Source organism: Anabrus simplex, chromosome 1 (assembly GCF_040414725.1).
Source record: "Anabrus simplex isolate iqAnaSimp1 chromosome 1, ASM4041472v1, whole genome shotgun sequence".
Lineage (NCBI taxonomy): Eukaryota > Metazoa > Arthropoda > Insecta > Orthoptera > Tettigoniidae > Anabrus > Anabrus simplex.
Genome location: NC_090265.1, coordinates 990,304,496 through 990,319,585, shown reverse-complemented (window position 1 = coordinate 990,319,585; position 15,090 = coordinate 990,304,496). Strand labels below are relative to the sequence as shown.

At 41.9% G+C, this 15,090-nt stretch overlaps 1 protein-coding gene across 1 annotated transcript in view; it reads right to left on the bottom strand.

Moving 5' to 3' along the window:
* Positions 1 to 15,090, bottom strand: part of CngA (Cyclic nucleotide-gated ion channel subunit A) — a 204,542-nt gene that overhangs the window by 164,449 nt on the left and 25,003 nt on the right. Inside the window, exon 2 of the mRNA XM_067148987.2 lies at positions 10,521 to 10,616. Coding sequence (XP_067005088.2) covers positions 10,521 to 10,616 — 96 coding nt within the window. The remainder of the gene's footprint in view (positions 1 to 10,520; positions 10,617 to 15,090) is intronic.

The following is a 15,090-nucleotide window of genomic DNA, read 5'->3' as shown; positions in this document are numbered from 1 at the left end:
ATTTCAGGAAATCTGCTAAGAATGTGCGGATATTCCGGGAATTTTTCGATGATACAAACCACCACCTGATCTGTAGTGAACGAAGTATCTCTAGGCCGAGGATACAAAATTGAAATCTGTCTGCAGACGAATAAGGGTTAAAAACCTCCAGGACGAGGAAATTAGACAGGAGTATACATGGATACGATTAGTGAAAAGTTCAAAACAATAGACAGTAAGAAGGTTCAGGATGGGAAATGGTTGTCATATAGGGATTCTGTGGTAGGAACAGCAAAGAAATGCCTGGGAACAAACGTGTGTAAAGATGGGTAAAAAGGAACATCTTGGTGAAAAAATAATTGCTGAATCAAAAAAAAAGTCGTGGGAAGATTTCGGTAATAGCCTGGAAAGGCTAGATCAAGCGGTAGGGAAACCTTTCTGGACAGTAATAACCTTAGACCGGGAGGGAAAAAGGAAATGAATAGTGTTTTGGGTAAATCAGGTGAACTCATAATAGATCGTAGGGAATCACTGGACAGATGGAGGGAATATTTTGAACTTCTCAACGTAAAAGGAAATCTTCCTGATGGTGCTGCGAACAGCCAAGCTCATGGGGAAGAGGAAAATGCTGTTGGTGAGATTTCGCTTGAGGAAGTGGAAAGGATGGTTTATAAATAAACGTACCAGGAATAAATGAAATTAGACCGGGAATGGTGAAATACTGTATAGTGGGAAGGTAGGGATAAAATTGCTTCATAAAGCAATAAGATTAACATGGAATGTTAGTAAGGTACCTTCTCGCGAAACGAAAAGAGTAATATTACACCTACCTGTAAACAAGGTAACAGAAAGGTCTGCCACAACTATCGAGGTATTACATTGATCAGTATACCGGACAACGTGTTCACCGGCATTTTGGAAGGGAGGGTGCGATCAGAGAGTGAGTTGAGAGTAAGTTGGATGAAATCCAGTGTGGTTTCAGACCACAGTGGATCTTTCAGGATCAGATTTTCTTTGTAGGCTAGGTAACTGAAAAATGCTACGAGAGGAACAGACAGTTATGTTTATGTTTCGTAGATCTACAGAAAGCATATGGCACGTTACCGAGGGAAATAATGTTAGCCACATTGAGTGATTATGGAATTAAGTGTAGATTATTAAAATCAATCAGAGATATTTATGTTGACAATTTGGTTGCAGTAAGAATTTCGTTCTCGATGCTCAGCTCTTTAGCTATGATGGCTTAGTAATTTCTGATTTGTTGGCTAGGACCTGAACTACAGATCTAGCACTAAGGCCAGCTCAACTGTAGAGTATGCGCTAGTCGCCCGCTGTAGGTATTTGAATGTAATGTTTACTTTCACGACCGCACTGAACTTGAAATAGATTTTCAGCTTATTAAGTTGTGTTGATTTCATATACTACATGCCGAAGAGAACAAAAATGACCAACCAGACAACACACATCACTTTCGAATCCCAGCCAACAAAACAGAAATTACTAGGCCGCCTAGCTCAATGGAAGAGCATCGGACTCGAAATTATAAAGTAAAGGGTTCAGTTCTCTCAGGTGTCCGGTTGGCCATTTGGTGTTCTTTACTTAACATATATTTGGTATGTACTACACAGTGAAGTTATTCAGTTCGTGGACTGGCTGCTGAATGACGCTTCGGTATACTGTAGTGGGTAGGCTCCATAGAGCGATGGTAACGTTACACTTCTTAGTTCGTCCCCAGCAAAAGGCAGTTCCATGCTAGAAGTGTAAGCAGAACTACGGTCTTTGCTGTGAAGAGTTGTTGAACGCGAGTGGGAGGAATGCGACAATGTCACAGGTTGAGCAACGAGCTCCTCAAGTTCTGTGAAAAGTTGGGCAAATTCACTAGCGATATGTTTCATATGATGAATTCAAAATCGCCCGCATCGCCACGACGGGGAAAATTACAAGAGTGGATAGAAGGCAAGGTGATGTTAGAACTTTCTTGACTGATATATAATTGTACAAATTAAGTTCATCCTAGAAAGAGCAACTGTGTACGAGAACAGCTGTATGGAGATCCTTCACAGTCTGCGTGTTTCAATTCGCTGCAAGCGACCTGAGCTGCAGTCACCTGATTTCTCACAATTAGATTTCTTTCTCTTCCGCGCTTGAAATGTAAGTTATGTGGGCGTAGATTTTTTTTTGCTATTTGCTTTACGTCGCACCGACACAGATAGGTCTTATGACGACGATGGGACAGGAAAGGCCTAGGAATGGAAAGGAAGTGGCCGTGGTCTTAATCAAGGTACAACCCCGGCATTTGCCTGGTGTGGAAATGGGAAACCACGGAAAACTATCTTTAGGGCTGCCGACAGTGGGGTTCGAACCCACTATCTCCCGGATGGGCGTAGATTTCATTCCACCGAGGAGATAACTGTCACTAGAGCAGCCATACAGGATCTTCCAGCCAACATTTTTTAACAGGTTTTTCAAGAGCTATGCCAACATTGGCAGACCTGCATAGCGGCCAATGACGACTGTTTGAACGTACGATGTGGAGCTATCTCAATCGGAAGCCATATTTTGGTCATTAATTTTGAAAGTTTTCATCATGCCGTGATAATATTTCTGAGAGGCCAAATGTTTCTTTATACTTTTGGATTTGAATGAAATTTTCGATGAAACTTCTCTCACAGGAATGTTCCCAAGAAATGCCAGCAAGAAACAGTAGTTCACCAACATCAAAATACGGAGAGTACAATGTTTTAACTGCACTTCTTATCCTATCCCGCGGGACAACGAGGATGCTTCACATAGATGGCATTAATTACTCTCTGGGGGACTGGAATGTGTGCCAAGACAATTAAGTTTCGCAGATCCTTGTCTATGGACCCGCTGCACAGTTAAAGCCCGCATTCAGTCGCTCTCACAAAAACTATCAGCGTATCAACAAAAGGAAGAAGGCTTTCGATTCGATTCTTCAGACGTTAGAACGGTTTAGTACCGCATTTAAATTGAGAAATGATCATAGCCTTTCAATGAAATTAAAGTAAAATATTCCACAGGATGATAATTGTATGGAAATTATAGTGACCCTAACGTTATTATCATTATTCCGAGGATCAGATGATTAGATGTTGCTCTTTCATGGCTGCATCTTGACCGACTATGTACTAAATTCATTTTATGATGCTGAACAAAACTTCTTCAACGTTTCTTATAACTTTTATTCCAACAATGCTTCATATATTCAATTTATTCATTTGTCATCTTTTGGAGATAAGTCGCAGCCCTGGGCACTCAGAATGTATATTTATAGTTGCACTAGCAGGAGCTTCAATATCTGAGTAGACACCAGGCTAAAATAAGGTAAAGGCGATTATTATTATTATTATTATTATTATTATTATTATTATTATTATTATTATTATTATTATTGAAAATCCACAGCCTATTTTCAGTCATTCGACCGGATCAGGAATGGAATGAATGAAACCCCATCTAGCGGCAAGGATAGGAATTGTGCCGGCTGCCGAAGCCTGTCTCACTCCTGCGGGGCAATGATTAATGAATGATATGTGAAATGAAATGATACTGGAAGTGTTGCTCGAATGAATATGACAGGGAAAACCGGAGTACCCGGAGAAAATCCTGTCCCGCCTCCGCTTTGTCCAGCACAAATCTCACATGGGGTGACCGGAACTTGAACCACAGAACCCAGCGGTGAGAGGCCGGCTCGCTGCCGCCAGAAACACGGATAATCTATTATTATTATTATTATTATTATTATTATTATTATTATTATTATTATTATTATTATTATTGGCCTTTCCTCATTTGCTTGGGTCAACATTTCTTGTGGATTTGTTCCAGATTTACAGCTGGACTTCCTTCTATGTGGTGGGAGGTATTCACCATTATACACTGGCAGGAATGCAATTTAGGGTAAGCAGCTGTCTAGGTAACATAATAAAGTTTCCAGGTCACAGGTTCAAGTATACACGAGAGGACATGTGGCATGGTGGTACATTAATAACCTCTGTAGTCACCACAACTTTGAATGCAAGCATGCAAACGTGCATTGTGCCGCACAGTACCGTATATCATTTTGTGGAATAGAGTTCCACGCCTGTTGCACTTGGTCAGTCACATTAGCAACGGTTAATGCTGATATTGGATGACGCTGGATTTGTCGTCTTCTAATGTCCCATACGTGCTCAATGGGTAAAAGGTCTGGTGATCTCGCAGGCCAAGGCAACTGGTCGACACTCTGTAGAACACTTCGGGTGAAATCAGCAGTATGAGGACGAGTGTTATCTACTTGGAAAACACCCCCTTAAATACTGCGAATGAATAGCAGAACAACCGGTTCAATCACCAGTCTTACGTACACATCTTCTGTCAAAGTTCTTGGGATAACAACGAGAGTGCCCCTGCTGTCAAAGCCAATAGCTCCCCAGACCTTAACTCCTCGTGTAGGTCCAGTGTGTCAATGCCACAGACAGCTCGATTCCAAGCTCTCACCTGGCCTCCCGCTTACCAACCTACGGCCATCACTGACAGAAACGGCTCTCATCTGAGAACACAACAGATCTCCACACCGCCCTCCATTACAGTCGAAGATAGCAGTGATTCGAAGTTGGTTGCATGAACACTACAGGACGTCTGGCTTGGAGATGTCTTTCGGGTAATCGATTTGTTACAGTTCGGTGTGTCACTCTGGTGCCAAATTAGGTTCTAAGGGCTCCTGCAGATGAAGTACAATCCGCCACAGCCATGCGGCGAATACGGCGATCTTCCCTCTCCGTAGTTTTCCGTACGCAGCCAGACCCCGGTCTTCTTGTGACAGTGCCTTCACGCAACCATTGTTACCAGCACCGATGCACTGTGGATACATCCCTGCCAAGCCTTTCTGAAATATCACGGGAAGACCATCCTCCTCCTCGTAGCAGGCTATTATTACATGGCATCCTTCAAACTCAGTAAGCTGCTGATAGTGCCTTGTTAGTGCCTTCTTGACTCATACTTATCTCGCAATGTTAACACCGGACGATGGTTAAAACTCACACATTTTACAGCGCGTATTTAAAGCAAACTTGCTTTGCAAAGCACTACTATCACCACTCTTCGTCGACTAGCACGCAAATTTGTATAAGCGTCGCCTTTGATATATGCAAAGACGCCTCCCGAATTTCACTTATCTAGCACAATTCCTTCTTGGTGTTGGAATTTCATTTTTCGCCAATGTATGCTTCTCTGGTGGTTAGTAGTGTTGTGTATATAAAGAAGCGTGTACATAGCACAAGTACATAGCACCAAATGCAGAAGAATTAACAACACTAGCCTAAAATCCCGACTCGGCTGGAAATGGAACCCACTGAACTCTCAGCCAAGAAAACGAAGTATATCGACCATTTTAGTTTATCATTATTAAGAAAAAAATTAATATATTCAGAAATAATGTTTCCCAGAGCTTCATACAACATATGTCAAGCTGACCGGCTCATTATTATCCGCTTTACTGCATGTTTATCACCCTTTCCTTTGTACACTGGGGCTACCTCAGCAACTCTCAATTCATTTGTTATAGCTCCTTCATGCAACAAGTAATAAATTAAGTGCTTCAGATATGGTACCATAGCCCTTTAATTTATCTTCAGAAATCTTATCAATCCCGGCTAATTTTGTAGATTTCAACTTTTGTATATTTTTGTAAATATCTTTGATATCATAGGTAAATTTCAGTCCATCGTTATTATCAGTCACCTCCACTATCTGGACATTATACTAATGTACAGCTATCTTCACGTAGCCCCTTCTACTGTAAATTCTCACACCTTCCCTTGTCCATTGATGATTTCTGGACTGCTCTTTCTGGAACATATTTCTGCCTTAATACCTATACATACCCTTTCAGTTTTCACTAAAATTCACATGATTGTGAATTATGCTTGACATTTTTGCTAAATTCAATTACCTAGTTATGTTCCTTCAATTCCTAAATCTATTTCTTTCAAACCTTCTTAATCTTTTTATTTCTCTGTTATGATATAGCTCATCCTTACCACCTTTAAAGGTATATACCCTTTCCATATTCCTCATCAGTTGCTTTTTAACCCATGCTATAGACAGCTTGCATTTTAATTTACAATTTTCCACGGATCATAATTATGTTTTTAAGAACTCCCTCATGCCCGTTTCATTAACAATGTGGTAGTCGCCAACAATCCAACATTTTACAGTCTTCTTTCCCGTCACATTTATTTTTCACTACGAATAAAACAGCTTCGAGGTGATCTGTACCATCTATCACTTCAGTTTTTCTATAGAGCATTACGTGTAGGATATTCTTCCCTCTGATTCAACTGTCTTTCCTAAATAATAATTTCGTGTGGCTATTTCTAGCCGAGTGCAGCCCTTGTAAGGCAGACCCTCCGATGAGGGTGGGTGGCATCTGCCATGTGTAGGTAACTGCGTGTTGTTGTGATGGAGGATAGTGTTCTGTGTGGTGTGTGAGTTGCATGGATGTTGGGGACAACACAAACACCCAGCCCCCGGGCCACTGAAATTAACCAATGAAGGTTAAAATCCCCGAACCAGCCGGGAATCGAACCCGGGACCCTCTGAACCGAAGGCCAATACGCTGACCATTCAGCCAACGAGTCGGACACTGTCTTTCCTAGATTTACCATATGTTGGTCGTGCTTTCTAATGTTGTACATAAACTTCCTACTTAACGACTGGTAAATTGAGGTCACGCACTACAATCACGTTCCTTTATGTGTTGTTCCTCACATAATTATTATCTTACCAAATAATTTCACGCCAGTGCAAGTGCCACGGCTGCCAGCAGTCTGTACACCCAAAGCAGTAGCGAAGTCAAGCGAGTTGGCCGTGCGGTTAGGGTTGCGCACTATGAGCTTGTATTCGGGAAATAGTAGGTTCGAATCCCATCGTTGGCAGCCCTGAAGATGGTTTTCCATGGTTTCCCATTTTCACTCCAGGCAAATGGTGGGCGAAGTTCACCACGGCCTTTCCCATCCTTCCGTTGCTGAAAACCTTTGTTGTGTTAATGCGACGTTAAACAAGTAGCAACCGGACGAGTTGGCCTTGCGGTTAGGAGTGCGGAACTGTGAGCTTGTTGGGTTAGAATCCCACCGCCGGCAGCCCTGAAGATGGTTTTCTGTGGTTTCCCCATTTTCACGCCAGTAAAATGCCGGGGCTGTACTTTTATTACTGCCATGACTGCTACCTTCCCATTCCTAGTCCTTTCCCATTCCTCTATCGTCGAAATCCTTCGATTTGACAGTGCGACATTAAACAAGTAGTGGAAAAAAAGAAGAATATTTGCTCTTATTTCTTCTGAATATTTTGGGGAAAGCTCAGCTTAACCTGTCTACCCTCAGTCTTCGCTACGGTTTTAATTTTTTTTTTTTTTTTTTACGTCGCACCGACACAGATTTTACGACCAACACTCTCAGAAAATTTGATTTAGATTTCGTATTCTAGTAAAGTGAGAACGCAATGAATCTAAGTAGCGAAGCTTTACCTAGCACCAAACAATGTTTTGTTCTCGTCAAAGCGCCAGGGAAAGTGAACAGAACTCAGCCGTGCCTGGTCACCCGCTTATACGTTATTCCTGTACACATTGCTTCATAATTTATAGGCCGACTTTCGCTAGTAAGTAATTGATTTCTGATGTGTAGTAAAATAATGTAAATAATAATAATAATAATAATAATAATAATAATAATAATAATAATAATAATAATAATAATAATAATAATAATAATAATAATAATAATGAGTCGCATCCTTGTACCGAAGTGGTGCAGCTCTTTTAAGCAAACTCCCAATGGAGGTGAGCTGAATATCCTATTTCAATCACATACAACCCCTCCTGCCATTCGTAAATCTCCAGCAGTACCGGGAATCGAACCCGGACCGCCGCGGACGACGGCTAATAGCCCTAGGGTTACGCTGTGGAGGCGGACATTTTTGTAGTGAAGAACACTGTGTTGTATGCTAATTTCACAGGTCAATGTATTATTATTATTATTATTATTATTATTATTATTATTATTATTATTATTATTATTATTATTATTATTATTATTATTATTGCTCGGAAACGAGAAATAGTGATGCATGCGATATGAGACGTCTGGAGGCATTTGAGATGTGGTGCTAGAGGATACTGCAAACGATCTCGTGGACAGCAACTTTCACAGCTGAAGACATTTTTAGAAGAATAGATTAAAAAAGATCTCTACTGCCAACACTGAGGAAAAGAAGGGACCAATAATTAATCGGCCATTTCTACTGGTACAAGAGTGTTATAGTTAATGTAATGGAAGAAATGATTCAAGGCAAGAGGGGAAGACCTAGACAGTAATAACCTAGACAGATCAGAGAAGATGTAAGAGCAGGCTCATATAACGAAATGAAGAGATTAACAGAGAATAGAGAGGAATGGAGAAGAAGCACTGATACCAAGCAATCTTCAGATTGATTATTATTATTATTATTATTATTATTATTATTAAAATTTCGTGAAAGCTTGTGTTTCGTTCAGCTTAGCCACAGAGAGTTTTCACGCTTCGCCACTGTTAATGTGTAGCAGTGAAGTAATTAAGTTTTCACACTCGGTGTATGTTTGAGAAAATTTGCCCTTTTCCTGTCCGGATCCATGTCTGAATGGACCACGTACTGGCGTCCTGTTCAGATGTCCTCCGGTTCGATTACCGGGTAGGCCGTGGAATTTAACTATGTATGGTTAATTCCATTGGTTCGGTGAGCAATTGTTTGTCTTTATTTTTGCTTTACGTCACACCGACACAGATAGGTCTTATGGCGACGATGGGAAAGGAAAGGCCTAGGGATCGGGAGGAAGCGGCCGTGGCCTTAATTAAGGTTCAGCCAGCATTTGCCTGGTGTGAAAATGGGAAACCACGGAAAACCATCTTCAGGGCTGCCGACAGTGGGGGTCGAACCCACTATCTGCCGGATGCAAGCTCACAGTTGCGCGTCCCTAACCGCACGACCAACTCGCCTGGTGGTGTTTGTCTTTATCAGAAGTGTATAGATTCTGCTTTTTAACTTTGTCAAGATGGGCTGAGTGGCTCAGACGGCTCAACTTGGCAGATTCGATCCCGGCTTAGTACAGTGGTATTTGAAGGTGCTCAAATACGTGACAATCGTGTCGGTAGATTTACTAGCACGTAAACGAACTCCTGCGGGGAAAAATTCCGGCACCTCGGCGTCTCCGAAAACCGCCAAAGTTAGTTAGTGGGACGTTAACACAATAGCATTATTGATGATGATGCTTGGTGTTTTAAGGGGCCTAACATCGAAGCTCATCGGCCCAATAGCATTATTATAGGCATTATTATAGGCCTACATACATACATACATACATACATACATACATACATACATACATACATCATTTAACTTCTGTAGCAGTCGGGAGAGAGCCATGTCGAGTAGCCGGTTGACTGCTGTAGCATTCGCGTGCTGTTCGGCTTTTCTGTGTTCCGCTATGGTAAACTGCTGGAGAAGTTCGATCTTCGTGATACCTAGCGGTTGTCTTGCGAGTCTCCAGTCAGCAGAGTAGAATTATCAGATATCAGGAGCAATCAGTCAGAAGGTAAGGGTTCCAGTGACCTTCGCGCTCCTCATTTGCCGCGTAACAATTGCTGTTCTCTGACAACGTATTAGTGCTTCTATAGATAACTTCAAAGCATTGCACTACCGTGCTTCATAATGAATATAAACTGTACACCGCGGATTAACCTCATATTAGGTAATTATTTTGAAGAAAATAAAGACGGGAAAGATTCCAAGGTTAAAGAATAATGGTGAGCTTTGCATGACTGATACATGCGCAATGTATATTTTACTGAACTACATATATTTTTAAAAAGGTTAATCAGCCTGTTGTGTCTTAACAGCGTGAACAAATGAAAGCGAGAGAGAGAGAGAGCGGAAAGTATGCCGTACAGCGGGCACGGTCGGCCACCGTACCCACCCGTTTCCGAGGCTTCGCGTCCCCTCTCGCTTCACCGGTGTGTAGAGGTTAAAGCCCATTTGAATTCGCCGCGAAGCGTTCTAAGTGGCTAACTTTAGCAAGTGATAAAACCACTAGCAGCACACTGACATACACTCTTGTTAAGTCCGGCAGTCGAAACGGATCCCACGAAACTTGTCAGGTTTGGTCGCCATCTCTTGCTTGAACCACCACTACGTGTACACTCTTGCTTTGGTGAAGCGCGAGCCAAGTTGCTGTTTTGCTTGTTGCAGAGTTGCAAGCCTGAAGTGGAATTTGTACACCTTTGGTCATAATACACTTCTCATTCATCTACACACAACATACCACAATAGAATTGACAGTAACACGCACAAGAATGAATATATCCTTCCACAGAGCATTGGCGTCAGAAAAAAGGCATCTGGCCGTAGAACTAGGTCAAATTCACCGTAATAAATCGGTAGAAAGGCTAGGAAGAGGAACAAGAACCCACCGCCTTGTTCATGCTTTGCAAACAAGTGGATTTAAATCTTACCTGCAAGGAGGATGCCGTCCGGCGAAACCCTTTCCCCGCGCTGGAGGCCAGAGAGCTAAGGCGCGAAGTCCTTGTCATGGTGGTCACCTCAGGCTCCTGTAAAGGAGAAGGATGAGTAGGAATAACAAGTCGCCTGTATACAGTAGTCATCGCTACGTGTGTACTGAAGTAACATAGTGACACTCTGTCTTATCTAACCCCAAAACTTTCTAAGGCGCACGTGTGAGTAGCCCACCAACTTCGTTCATTACCAAAGGAAAGAAAATGAAAATAACATTTTGTGAAAGAATACCTGTGTGGTTAACTGTGTTGAAATCGAGGAGGACTTAAAATGGTAAGAAAGAGTACAAAAGCCGACCTTTCTGTTCTCAAAGAAATGGGCTCGGTCTTGTTTGAAGTCCGTAGCATTTGCGGCCGTTTACTTGGAAACAGCTCCGTTTAGTTGTCTTCCGGCACATTAAATAACTCCTGTGGACGAAATGATAACGTTTCAACGCTTAATATCATTGGAAGTTAGGGCGGGTCTTAAAAAACAAATCAAATGAAATAAATAAATAAATAAATAAATAAATAAATAAATAAATAAATAAATAAATAAATAAATAAATAAATAAATAAATAAATAAATAAATAAATAAATCTGCCTCGGTGGTGTAGTGGTTAGCGTGATTAGCTAAGAGGGCTGAAACGGGGTCCACTCAGCCTCGGGAGGCCAGCTGAGTAGAGGTTTCGATTCCCATCTCAGCCATCCTCGAAGTGGTTTTCCGTGGTTACCCCACTTCTCCTTCAGGAAAATGCCGGGATGGTACCTAACTTAAGGCCACGGCCGCTTCTTTCCCTACCGAGCTCGATAGCTGAAGTCGCTTGAGTGCGGCCAGTATCCAGTAATCGGGAGATAGTGGATTCGAACCACACTGTCGGCAGCCCTGATGATGGTTTTCCGTGGTTTCCCATTTTTACACCAGGAAAATGCTGGGGATGTACCTTAATTAAGGCCACGGCCGCTTCTTCCCATTCCTAGGCCTTTCCTATCCCATCGTCGCCATAAGACCTATCTGTGTCGGTGTGACGTAAAGCAAATAGAAAAAAAAAGAGGTTCCTTTTCTCTTCTATGTCTATCCCTTCCAATCTTCCCATCTCCAGACAAGGCCCCTGTTCAGTATAACAGGTGAGGCAGCCTGGGCGAGGTACTGGTCCTCCTTTCCAGTTGTATTCCCTCGAACATAAGTCTCACGTTCTAAGACACTGCCCTTGAGACGGTAAAGGTGGGATCTCTCGCTGAGTCCGAGAAAAAATCCAAGCTTGGAGGGTAAATAAATAAATAAATAAATAAATAAATAAATAAATAAACACATCAGAACCACAGACAGCGTTTAGTCTGAAAGCCTATGTGAATTAACTACTTGCCTCCACAATCACCTATTTGTAACTAGCTCTGCGGACTCTTTTGGTTTCACACCTGGTAGACCTATATTCAAATAATTCAAACTGAGTCTAGCCATCGTCACCTTCATCTCCATCTGCTTCTCTTAGCCTTCATGACCGAGTCCATTATTCTCCTAGGTAACCTATCCATTCACCTCGCACGACTCCATCACCGAAGACTGTTTACACACACACACACACACACACACACACACACACACACACACACACACACACACACACACACACACACACACACACACACACACACACACACACACACACACACACACACACACACACACACACACACACACACACACACACACACACACACACACACACACACACACACACACACACACACACACACACACACACACACACACACACACACACACACACACACACACACACAGTCTCAACCACCGCGTTCTTTCCTAACATAAACCTAGCTTTCATCTCCTCATTCCGAGTACCCTCCCGATAACTTTTCCTACCTGCAATAATCTCGCAATTTTTATATCAGCTACTTCCAACTTATGAATAAGATACAATGAGTCAACCCAGTTTTCACTCTCATATACCAGAGTCTATCTGAAAGCAGACCAAAGTAAACAAAATTTCGCCCGATAGGTCATCTATAAATAAATAAATAAATAAATAAATAAATAAATAAATAAATAAATAAATAAATAAATAATATCAATTTAATTCTGAAGAAAACCATAGTACAAATTCTCTTGCTTCTTAGATCTTGCTGTTTAAAGTGGTTGGGGATAAATGCTTTTAATGGAATGCGCGAGAGTTGCACAATAGTTATTGGTCCGAAGGTATACAATATTTGCTTTTCTTTATTCAATCTGATCCGAATTGGATTTGACTAAGGACACAGAATAGATTGTTTCCTTTAACATTCAGTCAAACTTCTTCAATTCGAACGTCTATAACTCGAATTTTCGATATCTCGAAGGGTTTTTCGTTTCTCGATGGAATCTTGTACGTTTCACATGTTATATATTTTCTATAACTCGAAGTTCTATTGGTCGAATTTTTCGATACCTCGAAGGACATTTCAAGTCCAGATGTAAAATGTCCTGTGACTCAAAATCATACATGACATTACGCTTATGAGCTAAGTTGTGTACAGTACGTCTGTTTGGTGGTCGGGGGCGTACGCTGTTTACCACCCGCTGCCTGTTCTAGTGTACAACAGACACGGCGAGAGTGCGGCAGAACTGCTTGCACCGTTGCAATACATGCATTGCGACTGGCGATCGTCACTTTGAACAATTGTTATGAGCTACGCTGTTGTTATACGGTGTACGTTCAACTATATTCTATATTATACTATTATACTACATACTATTATACTATAATATACTATAATATTATAAAGAGGAAAAATTTGTTTGTTTGTAACGAATAGGCTCAAAAACTACTGAATCGATTTTAAAAATTACTTCTACTATAGAAATCTACATTGCCAGTGAGTAACATGGGCTGTATTTTATTTCAAAACAATTCGAGGTGGGGGGGGGGGGATATAAAAATAATAGGCTAATATAGGCAAAATATCAAATTTGTCGTATAAGGACGAGAGGACGAGACAAAGCTCAATTTAATCCTCTTGACGCAAAGAATAAAACCATCTTTTAAGGCCCTAAAACCAACCGTTACGGAGATATTGGCACCACACTATCCCTTCTCTAGGAATCGGATAAAGTAATGAACTGCCGTAACCATGGCAACGTCTGCTCCAGGATTCTACAGCAGCGAAATTATCTTATGAAGTTGTAGGGGGTCCGCTGTCTGTAATTTCGTTTGTTTTGCCAATTTTTCAGATATTTATCCGTTTTAGGTCAACTCAAGACCGAATCGGTGGTTTTTACTTTTCGTGTCTGTTTGTCTGTTTGTTTGTTTGTTCCACCATCACGGCAAAACGGGTGGATAGATTTCAACCAAACTTCATATTTGGAGTATATTCACCCCGAGGAAGGTTTCTATATGCATTTCATTTTAAAATCTTTGATTAGACGGGGGTTTATAGGAAAACCAGAACGGTTTTCCTCCATTTTCTCTTATACTATTGATTTCCTGTAAACTCCGTGGACCGTATGTGAAACGTCTCTTCATTATAAACAACTTTGGTGATGTTGATAATTTACCTTACTATTCAAATGACGGAGAAATTTACTATTTTCTGCGGGTATCATGGTCTGCATGTGTGACCGACAGACCGACAACGAACCTACAGGTTACCATGGCGTCTCTGATTGCTTGCCAGCAGGGAAGTAACATATTGCCATTTTCCTCATCATACCTTTAAATTCATGGTTGTTCCTTGGGTAGAAGGCAAGAGAGGGCGTCAATCGACCATTCTGCGGGATATTGGCGGAATATCGTTGGAGTTTATAACCGTCCTCGAATAGCTTAAGTAATAACACCATTGGCCATCTTATCTGTTGACCTAAGAATGCCTGCGCCTAAATTTCTCCTCTGTTAACGTCTTTCTTATATCCATAACTCACACCAGCATAATTCATTGAGGGGAATTTGATTTTCCAATACATTCACTTGGTATTTACACTGACTGACAGAGCAAATGCAACACCAAGGAGGAGTGGTTCGAAAGGGATGAAAGTTGGGGAAAAACAGAGACGGCACGGACGAATAATTGATGTTTATTTCAAACCGATATGCAGGTTACACAATGCGCACGGCATCGACTCAGTAGGATGTAGGACCACCGCGAGCGGCGATGCACGCAGAAACACGTCGAGGTACAGAGTCAATAAGAGTGCTGATGGTGTCCTGAGGGATGGTTCTCCATTCTCTGTCAACCATTTGCCACAGTTGGTCGTCCGTACGAGGCTGGGGCAGAGTTTGCAAACGGCGTCCAATGAGATCCCACACGTGTTCGATTGGTGAGAGATCCGGAGAGTACGCTGGCCACGGAAGCATCTGTACACCTCGTAGAGCCTGTTGGGAGATGCGAGCAGTGTGTGGGCGGGCATTATCCTGCTGAAACAGAGCATTGGGCAGCCCCTGAAGGTACGGGAGTGCCACCGGCCGCAGCACATGCTGCACGTAGCGGTGGGCATTTAACGTGCCTTGAATACGCACTAGAGGTGACGTGGAATCA